Below are 16,264 nucleotides of genomic sequence, written 5' to 3'. Positions count from 1 at the left end.
TCGCTTTGCAATGCTCCTGCTGGAATCAACTTCATGGGTCTTTAGTCTCCTCCTCTCAAGGGAGTGAGGATCATCACCTCTAGCGCATGCAGCAGGGAGTGCAGTTTTAGCCCCTTTCTCTGCTGTCACTGGATCTTTGATTTCCATTTTATACCTGTCTTGTTGTTGGATGAAACCCTCTTCCTCATCATCTTCACGAAGCCTGTTATTATCTTCAGTTTTCTCCCACGGAAGGAGAGCGAGCAGTCCAATCCTCACCTTACGCTTTAAAGGATTTGAGGCAGTTGCTAGAGCAGAGGCTATTTGGGCTCTGCAGCTTCCCTAAAGCTGTCACTGCTGCTTCGACTACATGCCAAAAGGCTAGAAACAGGCAGAAGGGGAGACAATTCAGATGCTTGAGCGCCTCTTAACAGTCTCTTCTCCTGACATTTCACGTTTTGGAATTGAACGACGTAGTTACCAATCCCCACGGCATCGGGGAATGCCTGCCGGTCAGGTTTGGGATACAGGAAGCAACAACCACAGACACATCCCCTCTGTAGGGCACTCAGCACTCTCGCCAGCTTAGCTCAATGCTGCAAAACAGCAGGTATCTCATGCAAATCATCACCAAACACCATACCTTGCACCTCAGATAAGTCATAGTCCCTCTGACAAACAATAAATACAGTATCAGCCTTGCTGGATGACTATGATGTTGCTGCTGTAAAGAAACAAGGTGAAGAAATAGCAGCAGCTTTAGTCTTTCCCAGATACATTTTCATGTTGGACCATCGCTAATTACAAACCATCAAATGACAGGAATAAACCAACGTCTCCACAGTGACTAACTCATCCTTCTCCATTTAAATAAAGTACCTATAGGCTGAACTGTGATTACGTTGGGCACCGTAAGATGAGGCTCAATCCTGAGCCTCCCTGTTGCCTGCCCAGCAGCTCCCCACGTCCCCTTCCTCCCTTTCTCACCCTTCCAGACCTCCTTCCCATCCCAGCGCCAACACAAGAGCCTCAGTGTGGGGATACAGGTCACAGAGAACTCCCATCCCCGCAGATTGCAGCACATATTGCACAAGATGAAGCGTTTCTTGCTCTCCCCTGTCTGTCCCGGGTGCTCCGTGTCCTGCCCCAGCTGGGAGCTGACAGAGCTCCAGGGCAAGGGCTGCGTGGGGGGACACGACAGAGACACAACTTTGCACTGCACAGATCAGCTCACGTCCAGGCAGGAATTACAGACATATCCTGGTTCCATCGGGAGTTCCCTTGCTTTACTCCAAAATGCCAGGGTTGAAGGCATCCTTCCAAAACACAAATAAAACCCTTTCTGTGCCAAGGAGAATCGCTGGAAAACTCCAGGGTTAAACACTCTTCACAGAGCTGTGCAGGAACAACCTTTGCTCCACAATCTGAAGCCCAATTTATTTCACGCTGTATGTACCCATTTTATTTTTTTTCCAGAAACAGAATAGACAGCACACCAGATAAAAAAGGCTTAAAATCCACTTTAATAATGCATTCCTGTAACATTCCTCAGACAAACTCAAACTTGTTAGTGGGACAATTACAGCTTGTGTTCAAACAGTTTACACTAAATGAAAAATCTTGTAGTACTTCTACACAAAAGACAGGCAAGGTTAAGATTATACAAACATTTGTTTCAGTTAAATCTTCAGCATGAGATACAGTATCTTTGTCCAATAGATTGTACTTTACTACCAGTAAAAATAAACAGCGATACAACACGTTATCAAAAAATCCATCCAAACAAGAGCCTTCCAGCCATTCAGGCTGCGCATGACGGTCAACTACTTTAAAGAAACAGATGGTCCAGAGAAAAAGAATAACTACAGGTTAGGAGGAAAGAAAACAAATAAAAGAACATAAAAATCTCCCCAATTTACTACATGATGGATCATTTGGAGCTATATAAATTTACAGAGTCGTGGGAACTGCGAAGTACCCAGATGCTGCCCTAGTTCTCCAGAGACTTGCCTGTGCTTAAAGCAAGGTTCACTACACTAAAAAAAATAAAAAAAATATGCCAAGACATACCCCAATTGTATCTAGTTTAGTCTCAGGACTCCGGCTGCGAACAGGAAACCTGGAATGGTCAAGGCTTTAGGGTCCTTGCCAGATCTTACCGTTACCGAACAACCATGGCAGCCTCCCAGAATCCCTTTTCACATTGAAATTATAGGAATGCACCACATGAAATTTTCTAAAACCTTTACCAGACTGCACTCCCCGTGTCCTAGAGTGGCTTTACCAAAGCAGGCCCTAACTAACTACGTTGAATATCCACCCCCTGAGTAAGAACCCTGTATGGCCTGCTGAGATTCCTTTCCTCTTTGGGGTGCGCGCAGGGGGCAGTTGAATCCTGTTAGTATCTGCGACGCTTGTTAGGGCCAAAGTCACCCCCGGGGTTTCCTCTGTTGAAGGCCGGCGGGTTTCCTCCCATCGCTCCGAGTCCTTCCATCGCGCCGCCCTGGCCAAAGCGATCGGCGGGCGGCGGGGGAGTCTGGGCAGAGGGGCAGAAAGGGCAGAGAGAGAAGAGAAACCGCAGGGTTAAGAGCCGTTTAAGTCCCTTGGGATCCTATCAGCTTTCCAGGGTTCCAAACAACCTTGCTGTGAACCCCCACCCCAACAAAGATAACCCCAAGCCCAAACTGATAAGAGTCGCTAAGATAAGGGTTGCAGGCAGTGCCTTTCCCCTCGTAACCTGGAAGCTTGGAAACGCGGCTCCCAAACGGGAAAGGAGAATGGCCCAGGTCCAACCTGCGCCAACGCCGACTCCACAAGCCCCGTACGAGCCTTGTGCCGTTGACCTCAACTCCCAGCCTCCGCATTCACTCCTCAGCTTTCCCTTCCATTGCTCTGTGCAGCCTGCATTTCCTCAGCCACCCCACTGTCCCTACCCATCGGTATAAAAATCAGAACACGAATAAAACTGTTCTTTACGTCCAAAAATCTGAAGTAGCAGCCATGAAGTAGCAGCCACGATAGACCACAAAGTCTAAGTGGGAAGATTTGCATCTTTTTTATTATCATTATTGGACTAGCTGATATAAACTGAAAAAACAAAGAACAACTCTCCGGATCAGCTTGACTTTGCTGCAGTTTCTACTGCAGATTTGAAATACTGAAACTGTGAGTGGATCAATCCTCTGTACAATGGATAGGAATGACAGATGCCCAGGCACCACGGCCTGTTGTGAGGCTCCACACTAAATCCATGTGAGTCGCTGTGGCTTTTCATCCCCAGAGACCCCTGAGCTCACCTGCTACCGGGTCCCATTCCCACACCATTTGCTTTACAAGGTTAGATTTTACAAAATAAACACCCAAAATTGGGAGTTACAAGTTGCAGGCTAGGGCAACATCAATGTTTATTTTGTGCTCCTTTTGTTATTTTGAAAGGGACACATTTTTAAGTACAAGGACTTATTTTATTATTAAGTTATTTTAATTCCTGTCTTTAACTTATTGCAAAAAACTCTATATTTTAACTTATTCCACTGACAGCTCAATGACCCTTAAGATAAAAGGCTTCTAAGAACAGTGTTTGTTTTACACTCATGGAGAATAAACTCTTTTTTTTTTGTAAGCTGGCTACAATATACAGGGAGAAAGGTTGTACAGCTACTATATGTTTCAGAGCAATGTTTCAGTTCACAATCGATACTAGAATTTATGAAGAATTTCATTTCTCATGTCCTAGCATTGTAGGAGAGATTGGCTGTGAGTTTTCTGAGGAAAAAGCTTAAAATCTTTTGTAAAAGATTTTCTAGCTTTCCACCAGCTACACTTAAAATTTCAATTTGTATTTGCAATTTTCCTTAGGATTTTTAATTCCATGGTGACATATAGTCAGTGAGAAGGTGACCTGGGAAGCTGCTAAATTGTGTAAGGTGGGGAGGCTGGGATGGGGGAGTGCAGCTGGGGAGCTGTCGGCTTCCCAGGCCTTGGGGATGGATTTCAGCCTTGACTTCTGCTGAACAAGCATTCACATTTTCTGTGCCTTACCAGAAAAGTCACAAGGACTCTCTGCAAAGACACTGTTTAAAATTCAGTTAAATATAAAAATTGAAAGAGACCAGGAAACAAGCAAAATCTCCACGGGTTCTTTGTTGTTTACTTCTTTAAGCAAGAAGATTTTGTTTTAGCCCACTTATTTACTATTGCCATACTTATTTACCTTAGAAAGGAATCCTTCATTGGTGATACACAAATATTCCTGAAAACTTCGGCATTCTGGTTGCAAGAAAGTAGGTCTCCAAACACTCTAACTCAAATGAGCTGCCCAATGTGCTTGTTTAGCAACCATATGTTAATGCTAAGACTAGCTATTTTTGAAGCAAAGCATTAGGCTTGGCTCATTCTCCTCGAAATTAGCACCATATATCAAGGTAAGATTGATTGCCAAGATCTGAGAGGAGCTAAAGATCAAGTAAACACCTTTGACTTTGGCAGCACAGCTCCTAAGGGCGGAGATGACACATGCTACGTTTAAGAGTGTGTGTCCCAAGAGCGGATACGTTACCATTCCCATAGCTCCATCAGGAATCATAGCTCCAGGACCCGCTGCGGGAGGCGCGGCGGCGGGGACGTTGGTACCACCCATGGCTCCTCTATTGTTCATGCCAATGGCTCCTGCAAAAGAAATCTGGGGAATATTCCTGGCATACGCAGGGAGGGAGCGAGTGCCCGTTCATTGCTCCAGAGCCACAAAAGGCCCCAAGCGCCTCCCTGCACTGTCACACCCAGGGACAGAACCCTGATCTATTAGTTAGTTTGGCACTACTAGGGCAAGACAAACTGCTCTTGCATTCCAGGTTTATCTGAAAGCAGAGCGGATTCCAGTGCTCTCCCATCTTCACTAACCACCAAACACCTACTTTTCCACTGGTTCTTGCCCACGTGACCTAAAACTCTAGGTCACATAGTCAAAATATGGAAAAAAAAAAAAAAGTATTTGAGATTGCTTCCTGGGCTCAAGGTCTATCCTTACATGTTGTACCAGTTTATGTATCAGTACAAACTTCTGTGGAACCTTAATCACGCCATGGCTCCGACAGCAACTTCAGCTAAGTTTTGTGCCTACTGAACAGCCCTCCCCGGACGTACAGTATTGCCTCCAGCCTGATTGTTGGTGTGTTTGTCATAGGAATGTTTCCTGTCACTGAGCTGAGAGAAATTACGTGGAGTTTCTAAATAATAAGCCAATAAAATAATTATATATATATATCAAATAAGCCAATAAAATAGATTATATATGTGTGTGTGTTTGTGTGCGTGTGTGTGTGTGTATATATATATATATATATATATAAAATAGAGAAGAAAATTAACACGTAAAGGAAAGATGGCCACAGAAAACTCACCTCCCATACCCATCTGCCCCATTCGCATGTCTGGCGGCTCCCTCTGAAAAAAATGAGATAATTCATTTCAAATGATAAATTCAAGGCATTTTTCATAACAGTTCTATAAATTCAATCAGTTTGGGGGATTTATTACTGAAAACTTGCTAGGAATCATTTCTAGAGTAAATTTCAAAAGACTTGGGCTACCTTCACTGTTAACTACTGAATACACAGGTCTTTAAAAAAATCTCATTCTTCAAGGCTGCTTTTCACAAGCATGGCACAGCATCCAGGAGCAAAGCAAGGCTGCGTGCGTAGAATTTACCACAGTAGCAGCATAAAGGAGATATTTAATGTCTGGATGGAAAGATCTGTGAGCAGCAGTAATGCATTAGGAAGAATTAGCTTTGCTACTTCCTCAGCATAGCTAAGAAGCTTTTCATATCAAAAGGAATGCAAGCTTATATAATGAACACACAGGGCTAGGTCGCTTACATTAAAATTCCAGCTAGTAAGTGCAGTTTTTATCATTTGAGCACAGGGCACACACCACAGGCAAAGCCAGGAGTCCCACATCACTTCGGTGCCTCACTACTCCCTCACTTTCAGCTGGAATTTATTTATTTTACCACTATTTACCCTTACGAAGGTATTATTATTCAGAGAACTCAACACCTCTGCGAGGCAAAGTAATATTCACATGTTTAGGTCAGTTGCACAGTTTTGTCCTTTGGCTCTGTACATATTTAGCTATTTTGTTTAGGGGCCAATTTTACATTTATAGACCTAAATCCTTGACACCCCACTGCACTGATGCTATCATACCACTTCCCTGGCATGACAGCTGCTGTCACGCTAGAAAGCTGTTGGGATTGGAAATGATTTTTAAGACAGATCAGTATAGAACTAGAGTTCCTGCTATTAAAAACCAAGCTACCATGCAGTGCATTTTACATTTACAAGAAAATGTTGACTGATGCTGACTTTTAAGTACAACCAAAATATCATGCCTGCAGCACTGCCTCGAGTTGTGGTAATTTTATCTAAGCAAAATGAAGAAACATGGCAGGCTGGGGACATAGCCGAGCATATGCCCATACAGGACTCTGCAGCAGCAGTTCAGAAAAGTACATTTTAATTACTGCTCTTAGAATAAAATCAGTTTCTATATATTCCTCTGAACAAGATGACTACTGAGAGTTGTACATGAACAGCACCGGGAAACAAGCAATCTGATAATCCAGTAAGAGGGGTATTTATAATTTCCCAGACAAAACCATGTTTAGATTTAGGACAAAATGCACTGAGGATGCAGAGTGTCCCAACCACGATAAGCATCCACAAGGCGATATGGAAGGGCAAAATACTAATGCAATAAAATGATAATGCAAATGTCAAGATGTAATGGGAAAGCAAGAATGCTTGTACCGCATCCGGAAAATTCCCTTTAAAGCCCTCCTGTTGGCGTCTCATCATCTCTTCTTGTTGCCTTCTCATTTCCTCCTCACGACGCCTGCGTTCCTCCTCTTGCCTGCAAAAGAGTCCAGAGTTATTCAGCACAACACAGGTTAATCATCTGCATCACAGGGTTGCTCTCTGTTTCAAGGAGTTCACTATAAAACCCTACCAGAGCACACCCATGTGCACAGCCACTCTCAAATACATCCTGTCTCCATGTAAAATAACAGACAGGAGCCACAGATAGCTGTCAAGTTCCTTCTATATATTCAAGCAGTGTGGAGTTTCTTACAATGACCTTAAGACAAGGAAAAGCAAGAATGCCAAGAGACTTCTTCAGTCTGAGGACACGTCTAGAGTGGGGATCCCAACCTGCAGCACTGAAGTCATTGAACTGCTGTACACATTTTAATCATTTTATGTCCCTAAGCCAAGATGCTAAACTGAGGCACCAAACTATAAAAGAACAAATACTAGTCAACTTCCTTCAGCATCAGTGCAAGAAACTACCTCTTGCAACTTAACCAACTGTCCACTCTCCCTATATCTCATACACACAAAAACCAAAAAGCCTGAAGTAACAACAACTCTTTAGCTAGCAATTAAATTGTCACCCCAAACAATTATGTGCACTGAAGAAGTGCTTCGGTTCCAGAATCTCACAGGTTCAGAGAATTTCAGCACCTGCCCCCTTACCTGAGTTCCAATTGTTTACGTTTTTGCACTTCCTGGTTATGCAATTCCTCCATTCTCCTCAGTTCTTCCTGGCGTCTCATTAAATCTGCAAAGATGAAAGTAAAAAACAATGAAACTTCTGTCTCCTCCAACACCTCTCATCAATTTCTGAAGCAAAACTGTACCCCAGCAAAGAAGGTGGTAACGGAACTGCCATCAGTACAAATCTCTACGTTGATTTGCCTCTGCGATGGCTGGTTACAAATCAAGCAGTTGTGTCACTGCCCACACTCAGCGAGCTCTAGGCTGTCTGCTAAGCTACGCAACCCTTAACTTAGCAGGGCCTTGTGCTTGTACCACGTGTGCTTGTACCACGTGGATCTTTCGCCAGTACCTTGCCGCATGAGCATAACTTGGTGCTCATGGCGAGCTGCTTCCATCTCCATTTCCAGCTTCTCTCGAGCTTCCTTGATGTTCCGGTCTACCTGTTCTTGCTGCTGCTTCTCCATTTCTATTAGAGCCTTCCAACGCATGGCATATTCATACTCAAAGCTGCCAGGCTGTGCGAATCGAGGAGGTTGTTCACGTTCCCTGTCAGACAAGGGGGAGCCAGTGAATGCTTCAATGGAGCAAGGAGGAATTAGGAAAAATACAGTGTGTAGTAAATAAACAGCAGATCCTGTCAACAGATAGAAATGTATTTGTCTCTCTAACAAACAAGCCACTTTGTCCTCTCGTTTCTCATGGAAGTGTAAGATGGCCTCAAGAAAAAACAAAAGCAAATTTATTGAAAGGAGAAATGTAGGTAGAATCCTAGTCATACCCTCTTCTTACCACAGACCTTTCTATTGCAGGATTAATTAGACATGAAAACGGTGCCCTGCCCTCCTCCATACTAAGCAATGGCTATGCTTTCCTAAGACACCAAAAGCTGATGGCTGGGAGACATTCAGGAATACTCTGCATGGAACAGCCTTTGCTCCCGCTGCACACCCTATTTCCCCTACAGATCTGCTCCAGGAACAGACCTGCCAAACACACCTGCTTGTTTCACTCATTTCTGCAGTCTCTGCTGCACCTGGAACATCCCGCTATTCCCAAGGCGGCTTCCCTGCTCCTGCAGCACCCGTTTTCCTTACTTGAAAAATTCATGGGATCATATGGCTTATTAATTCCCACTACTGTGATCACATGACACCTACTTAAACTGAGAAGCCTTCCAAGACCACAGCTTTGTACCTCAATAGCTCTACAATCTCTTAATGCTACCCACATAATTCCTTCTACTTTCACTGTGAATTCAAGCCTGTTTGCTTCATAGACTCTGCACGGGATTTAGAGCAAGTAATTGTCTCAACCTTTCATGTGCCTTCTCCTTGCACAGTTATCTCAGATTTTAATATCAATTTTTATTCCAGCAATGGAAGCATACAAACACTCATGACAAATATGTGAATGCTGCTAGGCTTATCCAGCCAGTTAAGCAGAAAAATTTCCACAAGCAGCACTTTCCTCCAGCTAACTACAGGCAAAGCAGAGTGTGCTATTCCCTTTCCAGAGTCAGGACACAACTACAGAAAAGAAGGAGCTTTTGGAAACACCAATGAGCCACGTTCCTAAAGACTAGGCCACCAGTCAGTGTCCTAGGCCACAGCTGATCTCATCTCCTTTCTCTCAGTAAACACATACTTGTGATATTGCTGGTTTTTGATGACCAATTTCTCTGGTAGTCCCTCTTCATCATCGTACTGATCCATGGGCTCCACAGTGACAGGCCGAGGAAACCTAGAAAGAAAAAGGGAGGTGCCTTCAGGACAACTCAGGAATAAGCTTGCTGCGCAGGAAAGCATGTACAGTTTTGCCTGGATCTACAAAATATTGCTTTAGCATTGCTCTAAAGGTTCAAAGTAACCAGGGGTCTGAACCAAACAGAAATCACTTAGAACCTCCCCCTTTCCTCCCCCCCAGAACAGGAGTTGAAGTTCCAAAGCAAACTGCACTGAAAGAAGAATATTTCCAAGCACTGGTTTTAAACAACAGCTTAACTGAAAATGGACATTCCTTCGTAGGACCTTCATAGGACCCCAGGACCTGTCTTTTCCCCCATTTCTCCCTGGCTACATGGTCGACCTCCACGTGCTGCTCCAGCCCTTGCCTGCCTTTTTACAAAGGCTCAAGGCGAGTTCTACCTGCTGTGCTCCTTGCTGGAGGATCACGGCAGCGCGCTACAGCGCTGGGTGAAAAGAGGCCGTTCCTGCCAGGAATGGAGGCTCTGCAGGTGCCTGTGGGGCTTTTCAAAGTGCGAGTGGTGCCTGGACTCCAGCAAGAAGGCAGGATGTGGGAGGCTAAATCTCTCCTCAGCTGAAACTCCACAATGTTGTTTTTCCACTATGATGTGTCCTATTGCAAATGGTCTTATTTTCCAAGGTGCACCAATTTCAATGAGTTTAAGGTTACCTAGGTGTTGCCATCATTAACTAGGCCAAATGAGAACAACTTTAATTGGAAGCAAATCTTTAACAGAATTGATCAGCAACCTGGTTTAGCTGCCTTATATGAGAAACTAACGCACTGACAGCTAGAACAAGAGTGAGTATCCCCTCCGAGCCACTCAACGTCGTGTACCAGCAGTGCTTAGGGTTGCATGGTGACTTTTAAGAATTTGTTTTCCTGGTTCTTTCAGGATATATGCTTCTGAATCAGCAAAAAAGCGCTCAGACTAAATAATCCCAATAATCTAAGAAAGCCCTGAAGTTCCCCTGAAGCAGCGTTACTGCAGAGCACTAAGCACAATAATGGCCATTCCCAAAGAGCCCCAGGAAAGAACAAGAAAGGATAAAAACCCTGAGCTGCTTTTGGAAACTGAATGCGCTTGTATACTGCTGTCATAGGCAGCCCAAAGGGAAAAGGTGGGAAGTAAGAAGGCACAAAGATTCCAAGTTACTTTAGAAATTAACAATATAGTTCAATTTCCCTTTCCATTATCAAAATTGAGGGGCACGTGTACAAAATATACAGTATTTTATTTTCCAGAGGTTAAAAAGTGTCCCCTCGAGCTGTTAAAGCAACAAGCCATGTTCTGAGGAACATGCCCTAGAATTAGCCGTTTACTTCAGTACCTTCATGTATTTTCCCAATAGTCCATTTTGCTCCTTGTGATATTCAAGAACAGCAAAGACAGTTGATTGCAGTCAAAACCCAAACTAATCCAACCCACTGGAATGGCTTCTCAGACAGATCCCATGCCACCGAGGGCAATAGATCATTCCACTTTAGCAGGGCACTCTGCTGAGCGCACCCCATTCCAAGACTCAGCTCTGAAGTGACCCAGAGCACACAATTAACACCTGGCTTCATTTCCACACAATAAGGATGGTCTCTGAAATAGTTCCTGCTTCTGGAAAGCTGCTTTAACTGCTGTAAGCAGGTTTTATTAACAAGGAGCTTACTGGACAGTTTTATGCACTTATCCCACTAGCGACCTCCCAGAATAAAGCTTTCAGCCTCGAGTTTCAGCACAAACTTTTGTCCAAACAAAGAACCAGCAAAATTCTCCATGGCCAAAACCACCTACTGCCTCCTGTCCCATGTGTCAGAGGCCCCACTCTGCATTAAGAAATGTTGAGGCCAGTGCTACCCCTCAAACTGCACACATGCCAGAAGAGCACTTCTCCCCCTCCACACTTACGTAGTTAGCAGGAAAGACCCATCACTACATCTATCCAGGGCTTTCCTAGCAGCCGGCTTCCCTGAGAACTCCACAATGCCTTTCCCAGAGGATCGTCCTCTGTCATCCACAATAACCACAGCCCTTTCCACCTGGCCAAACACAGAGAAGGCTTCCTCCAGGAGCTCGTTGGACACAAACTGAGGCAGGTTCCTGACTGTCAGAGACGCGCTGTGGCAAGCAAAGCGCACTCGGAGCTGCTTCCCACGGAGAGGCATGTTGTCTAGTTCCACCTTTGCAATCTCTGCCAGAGTGCGAGTTTCCTGAAGATAGAAAAAGTTATCATTAAAACTCTCAATGCGGGATGGACTTAGCCAGTCACAGACACAGCAGTCAATAGCCTGCTTCCCCTGAACAAGGACTTCAGAGAGGAACAAATAATCCTCTCACAGAAGGGTAAAAATGCCCTGACAAAACGTAGCTGTTTTCTATTATCAAAGACTCTAGCTGAATAGGCATGTACAGAGTTTGGGGGAAAGAAAAAGGTACCAGACATAAACTCAATCCAACAGTCAGTCCTGACTACACATGCAATTAACCCATCATTATCTATCAAACATCATTAAATTAGGGCCACAGAGTGGCCCTTTTTTTTTTTTTCCCTCCTTTGAGATTCAGCTTTTAGCTGGTAACTGTAAAAGGAAACGATCATTATGTAAGAGCTTCTGAAAGATGTTCCCACACCTCTTCCCAGTTTCCTACCTTTCCACATATTTAAGTTTCTGCCCAGCAGCTATGCCATAGCGAGGCACCCCAAACTTGGGGTGTGCACCCCATACTCCATCCATTCACTCTGGGGCTCTTGGAAAGGCAGGACATGAACCAGTGAAGTTGGGGACCTCACTGTGTTGGTTTCTACCTGTTCATGCTTCAGTGTGACCACTGTGCTTCAGTGAAGCACTTCATGATGATCTACGCTCACGGAAATCCCATCCTCACGCCCTTCCTGAAAGCAGAAGTCTATCCTATCTGCAACAGTATCGTGTCCACGTCTTCCTTCTGTTTTCTACCAGCTGATCTCAGAATGACTTTTACCACAAACCTCAAATTCTGCCATAGGCAACCCAAATTCACATGCCTTCTACTGAAAGGCTCTACACAAACAGCTTGCAAAGCAGATCCCATATATTCCCCAAAATTCACAGCAGACAAGATACCTGAATATCTACTGCTCCCAATTAGTAGTAGTCCTCCAGTGTGAGGATCACTGCCATAAGAATACCCCAAAAGCAGCAACAGTCACTCACCAGCCTGATAAAGCCAAAGCCTTTGTCCTTGTGGATGAAGACTTCACCCGCCTTCCCATACTTCTCAAATAACTTTCTCATCTCTTCCTCTGTAATATCTGGGGGCAGATTCCCCACAAACAGGCGGCTTCTTTGGGTGAAGGTCTTTTCACCGGGTTTCCGGAAATTCTTCAGGTCAATAGTCAGGCCTTCATCTGAGGGGAATAAGGTACACAGCTGCTCTACAGTTGGGGGGATAAATTCCATTAGGTTACATCACAGTGAATGCAGAGACACAGGATAATACAGGCAATGCCACTCATTCACTCACTTTTCAAACCTCTCCAGCCATCTCTAGAGCAACTAAAGCACGCAACTTCAAAATGGGCCAATATTTTTCTTAAAGAAAACACGTGCTCAAACTCCAATGCTCATTAACACCATGGCTTGGAATAATGAGAGAGATTTCACTCAACTTTTGGAGCTCTGGTCAAGATGACGGGCTCACAATAAAGGCACTAGTGGTTACAATACAGAATTCTGCTAAAACAACCTGGGTAATTATAGGAAGGCAGCAGTTTTGCCAGCAACCAGATTTTTAGTGCAGTGGGACGAGTCTAGAAAAGAAGTCTAAAAAGATGTGTACTAAAGCTATGATGTTTTGCCCAGATAGGGAACTCCTACTGCATGGGATTTGGATTTGAGACTGGGGTTCCAAGCTGAAGAGAGGGCTGGAATGGTGAAAATACAGAACTCAACAAAAACAACTATATAAGCGAGACCCCAGAAAAATAACACAGTTTGTTACAAAATGCGTATTCAGTAAGTGATGCTACATCTAGTACTCATAACTAGGGCTGATTGTAGAGCCCCCCTCAAATCTCCCGACTCTGTATATTCTATTGGCTCCTTAATCTTTCCCTCAGGAAGTTTTCCACCCATTACCTTCACCTCAACAGCATGACTTTGGAAGCCCTGCTAAACCACCACACAATCCCAACTTTACCATCAGTTTATCAGCACATCCCCATTCCCAAAACACATGCAGAACCTACCCACACAGGACAGCCACCCACACAAAGCAAATCCACCATTTTCTTTCTTTGTTCCTTTTGAACCTGTTTTTTCTCTTGTATTCCTCATTTGACCCCAGCATCTTGCAGATCAACTCCTATTTAAATTAAGCTTTTCAATTGATGTCTCATGGCCACAAGTAACAAATAAACTACAAACGTGAGTGGTCTGATTCAGGCTACCAAGAAGCATGATACTGATGAGGAAAGGCAGCTCACGGGGACACAAGACCAAAAACATCTATTGCAGACGGAGCACAGAGGAATGAAGTTATCTACCTAGCCCAGGAACAGTTCACAGGCAAAGGGTTTTTCTTGTGAAGTTTTGAGGCCATTATCAGAAGCATTTGGGCAATAATTTCAAGGCCTGCAAATATACTAGGAGAGACTGAAGGCAGAGTTACATTAATATGACTGGTTTGCCTTATAAGACCAACATCCACAGGAAAGTTAGACATAGTCACTATAAGCAGATCCCGGTGAGGACACAATATTGGGCATTATTCCCAACTTGACTGGGAATGGAGTTGTCAATCTCCCTATTCTTCAACCTATCGTGACTGATTGAGAGTCTACATTACAGGTTGTCTACTGGAAATATCCTAGAATGATAATAAAACATATCCTGGATTTTTGTACCAGCCCAGTATGTGCATGTGTGGGGAGAACAGGAAGTTCTAGTCAAACCTGCAACAAGGATAAATAAATAAATAAATAAAAATAGGGAAAGCATGCAAAAGAAAAACAACAAAAAGTGTATTTAGCTCAGGGGAAACGCACCCAAGATGCACGTACCACTTTTTTTTTCTTTTAAAGTCATGCGCTTAGAGTTTTCAAAACAAAAATAGCTTAATTCATAATACATTAGGGCACCTCCTTTCCCCCCCGCACATGAAAATGTTAATGGCCATGCCCTGGCACCGTAATTCTGAACTATCAAGTTAGATCAGTTAAGGCCTCAGCGCTCATTAGCGCATCCTGCCTCCGCGCAGCCACCGCTGGCGAATCCAAGCCCCAGAAAACTCCAGCCCACACACGCTGAACAAGAACAAACCCAGAAAAACACCAGAAATCAGCGTTAAGGCCAGCACCAGTGTCAGCCTGTGCTTTGGATACTGAAATATGAACAAGAAAAGCTAAAAATCTCATGCTCCTGCTGTGCACCAGTTTGGCTGTAAGCAGTAACTGCAGACCTCTGTGACAGCCTTTTTACTAAAGCTGCATCCTTACAGACAAGGGATCTGTTCCACTAGTGATTAAAGAAGGGAAAAGAGGAGGAAAAGAGGAGGAAAAGAGGAGGAAAAGAGGAGGAAAAGAGGAGGAAAAGAGGAGGAAAAGAGGAGGAAAAGAGGAGGAAAAGAGGAGGAAAAGAGGAGGAAAAGAGGAGGAAAAGAGGAGGAAAAGAGGAGGAAAAGAGGAGGAAAAGAGGCCCCCTCACGTTTGTAGTTTAAAGAACACTCTTGCAAAGAAAAAGCCAGGACTCCCAAACTTGCCAAGTTTCTCTCTTAGAAGCTGGAGAAGAAACTTTTGCACCAAGGCCGAATTTCAGGAACACGGAGCAAACAGATCTCGCCGCGAACAGCCGCGCTCTGCACCGGCGCTGATGACCCGCCGGGGACCGCGAGCCGCCGGGGAAGGCGGCGACGAGCCCCGCGGCGGGGCCGCGCTCGGCCGGACTCACTCTGGCTGTTGGCCTGCTGCCCGTTGGCGGGGATGGAGGGCGGCGGGTGCTGCTGGTGCTGGTGCTGCTTGCGCGGCGCGTGGTTCTGCTTCTCCATGCTGAAGCCCTTGTTGCCCTGCATGGCGCCGACCTGCGGGGCGCGCGCACACACACACGCACGGTCGGGCGGGCGCTCGGCTCCGCCTCGGCGGCGCCGCGTGCGGCGGAGCGGGCCGGGCCGCGGCGGGGCGGGGCGGGGGGAGGCGCGGGGAGGGCGGCGGGGCCGCCCCGGCCTCACCTGGGCTCGGACGGCGGCGCCGAGGGGGGATCGCGGCCTCGTCGCCCCGCTCAGGCCGGAGAGGAGCGCGCGCGCGGCCGGAACTGGCGCAGCCTAACCTCCCGCCCGCTGCCCGCGCTCCCATTGGCCCGCGGCCCGCCAGCGCCGCGTCGCTACTGGCCGAGCCGGCTGCCACTCAGCGCCCGGAGGCGACGGGGCGGGAAGAGCGGCTCCGGCCGCCCTCTGCGCGCAGCCGATTGGCTGACACGCGGCGGCGCGCGCTGCCAGTCACCGCGGCGGGCATCATGCTTGGTTGAGAGGCGAGGCCAGGGACAAAGGAGCCGAGCGACGTGCGCGGCAGCCGCCGCGCAGGCGCACTGAGGCGGCGGCGGGGGGGGGGGGCAGCGCCGCGCCTGCGCGTGCGCGCGCGCGGCTCCGCTGCCTTTAAAGGGACCGCGGCGGGGGCCGAGCGCGTGCTCCGCGCGACGCCCCCCTCCCTCCGTGCCGGCCCCTTCCCCCACGAGCCGCGCGAGGCCGCCGGGGCGGCGGGGACCGTGTGGCGCCCCCCACCCGCGTCGCCGCGCGCTCCCGCCCCGTCCCCTGGCGGGGAACGTGCACGCGTGGAGGGTGGGGGCGCCCAGGTGGGGGCGTGGCCGCTGTCACGCGTGGGTGTTGGGGGGGGGGGCAGTCGGGGGGTGTCGCGGGCGGGGGAGGGGGCCGGGGCGGCCCCTCCCGGGGGCGGGGCAGCGCCGCGGGCCCCCGCGGAAGCCCCGCCCGGCCGCGCTGTCACTCACCGCCCCGGGGAGAC

The 16,264-nt window shown here is 46.8% G+C and overlaps 1 protein-coding gene across 2 annotated transcripts; it reads right to left on the bottom strand.

Annotated features, from left to right (window-relative positions):
- Positions 1-1,481: 1,481 nt before the first annotated feature.
- On the bottom strand, positions 1,482-15,593 carry NONO (non-POU domain containing octamer binding). 2 transcript variants are annotated; one of them, XM_088538541.1, is made up of 11 exons: positions 15,478-15,593; positions 15,201-15,330; positions 12,468-12,688; positions 11,182-11,483; positions 9,183-9,278; positions 7,888-8,084; positions 7,515-7,599; positions 6,789-6,891; positions 5,379-5,421; positions 4,538-4,647; positions 1,482-2,515 (listed from the first exon to the last, which is right to left on the bottom strand). In XM_088538541.1, the coding sequence occupies exons 2-11, from the start codon at positions 15,319-15,321 to the stop codon at positions 2,378-2,380; spliced, it is 1,416 nt and encodes a 471-aa protein (XP_088394667.1). In that variant the 5' UTR covers positions 15,322-15,330; positions 15,478-15,593; the 3' UTR covers positions 1,482-2,377. The 2 variants fall into 2 exon arrangements, with proteins under 2 accessions (XP_088394667.1, XP_088394668.1); XM_088538542.1 differs by having other exon boundaries at positions 12,468-12,661; positions 15,478-15,592.
- Between the last annotated feature and the right edge of the window lie 671 nt (positions 15,594-16,264).

This window comes from Tinamus guttatus, unplaced genomic scaffold, assembly GCF_059628265.1.
Source record: "Tinamus guttatus ecotype Peru unplaced genomic scaffold, ASM5962826v1 Tinamus_guttatus_pri_ptg001087l, whole genome shotgun sequence".
In the NCBI taxonomy this organism is placed as follows: Eukaryota; Metazoa; Chordata; class Aves; order Tinamiformes; family Tinamidae; genus Tinamus; species Tinamus guttatus.
This window is presented reverse-complemented; position numbering and strand designations above follow the sequence as displayed.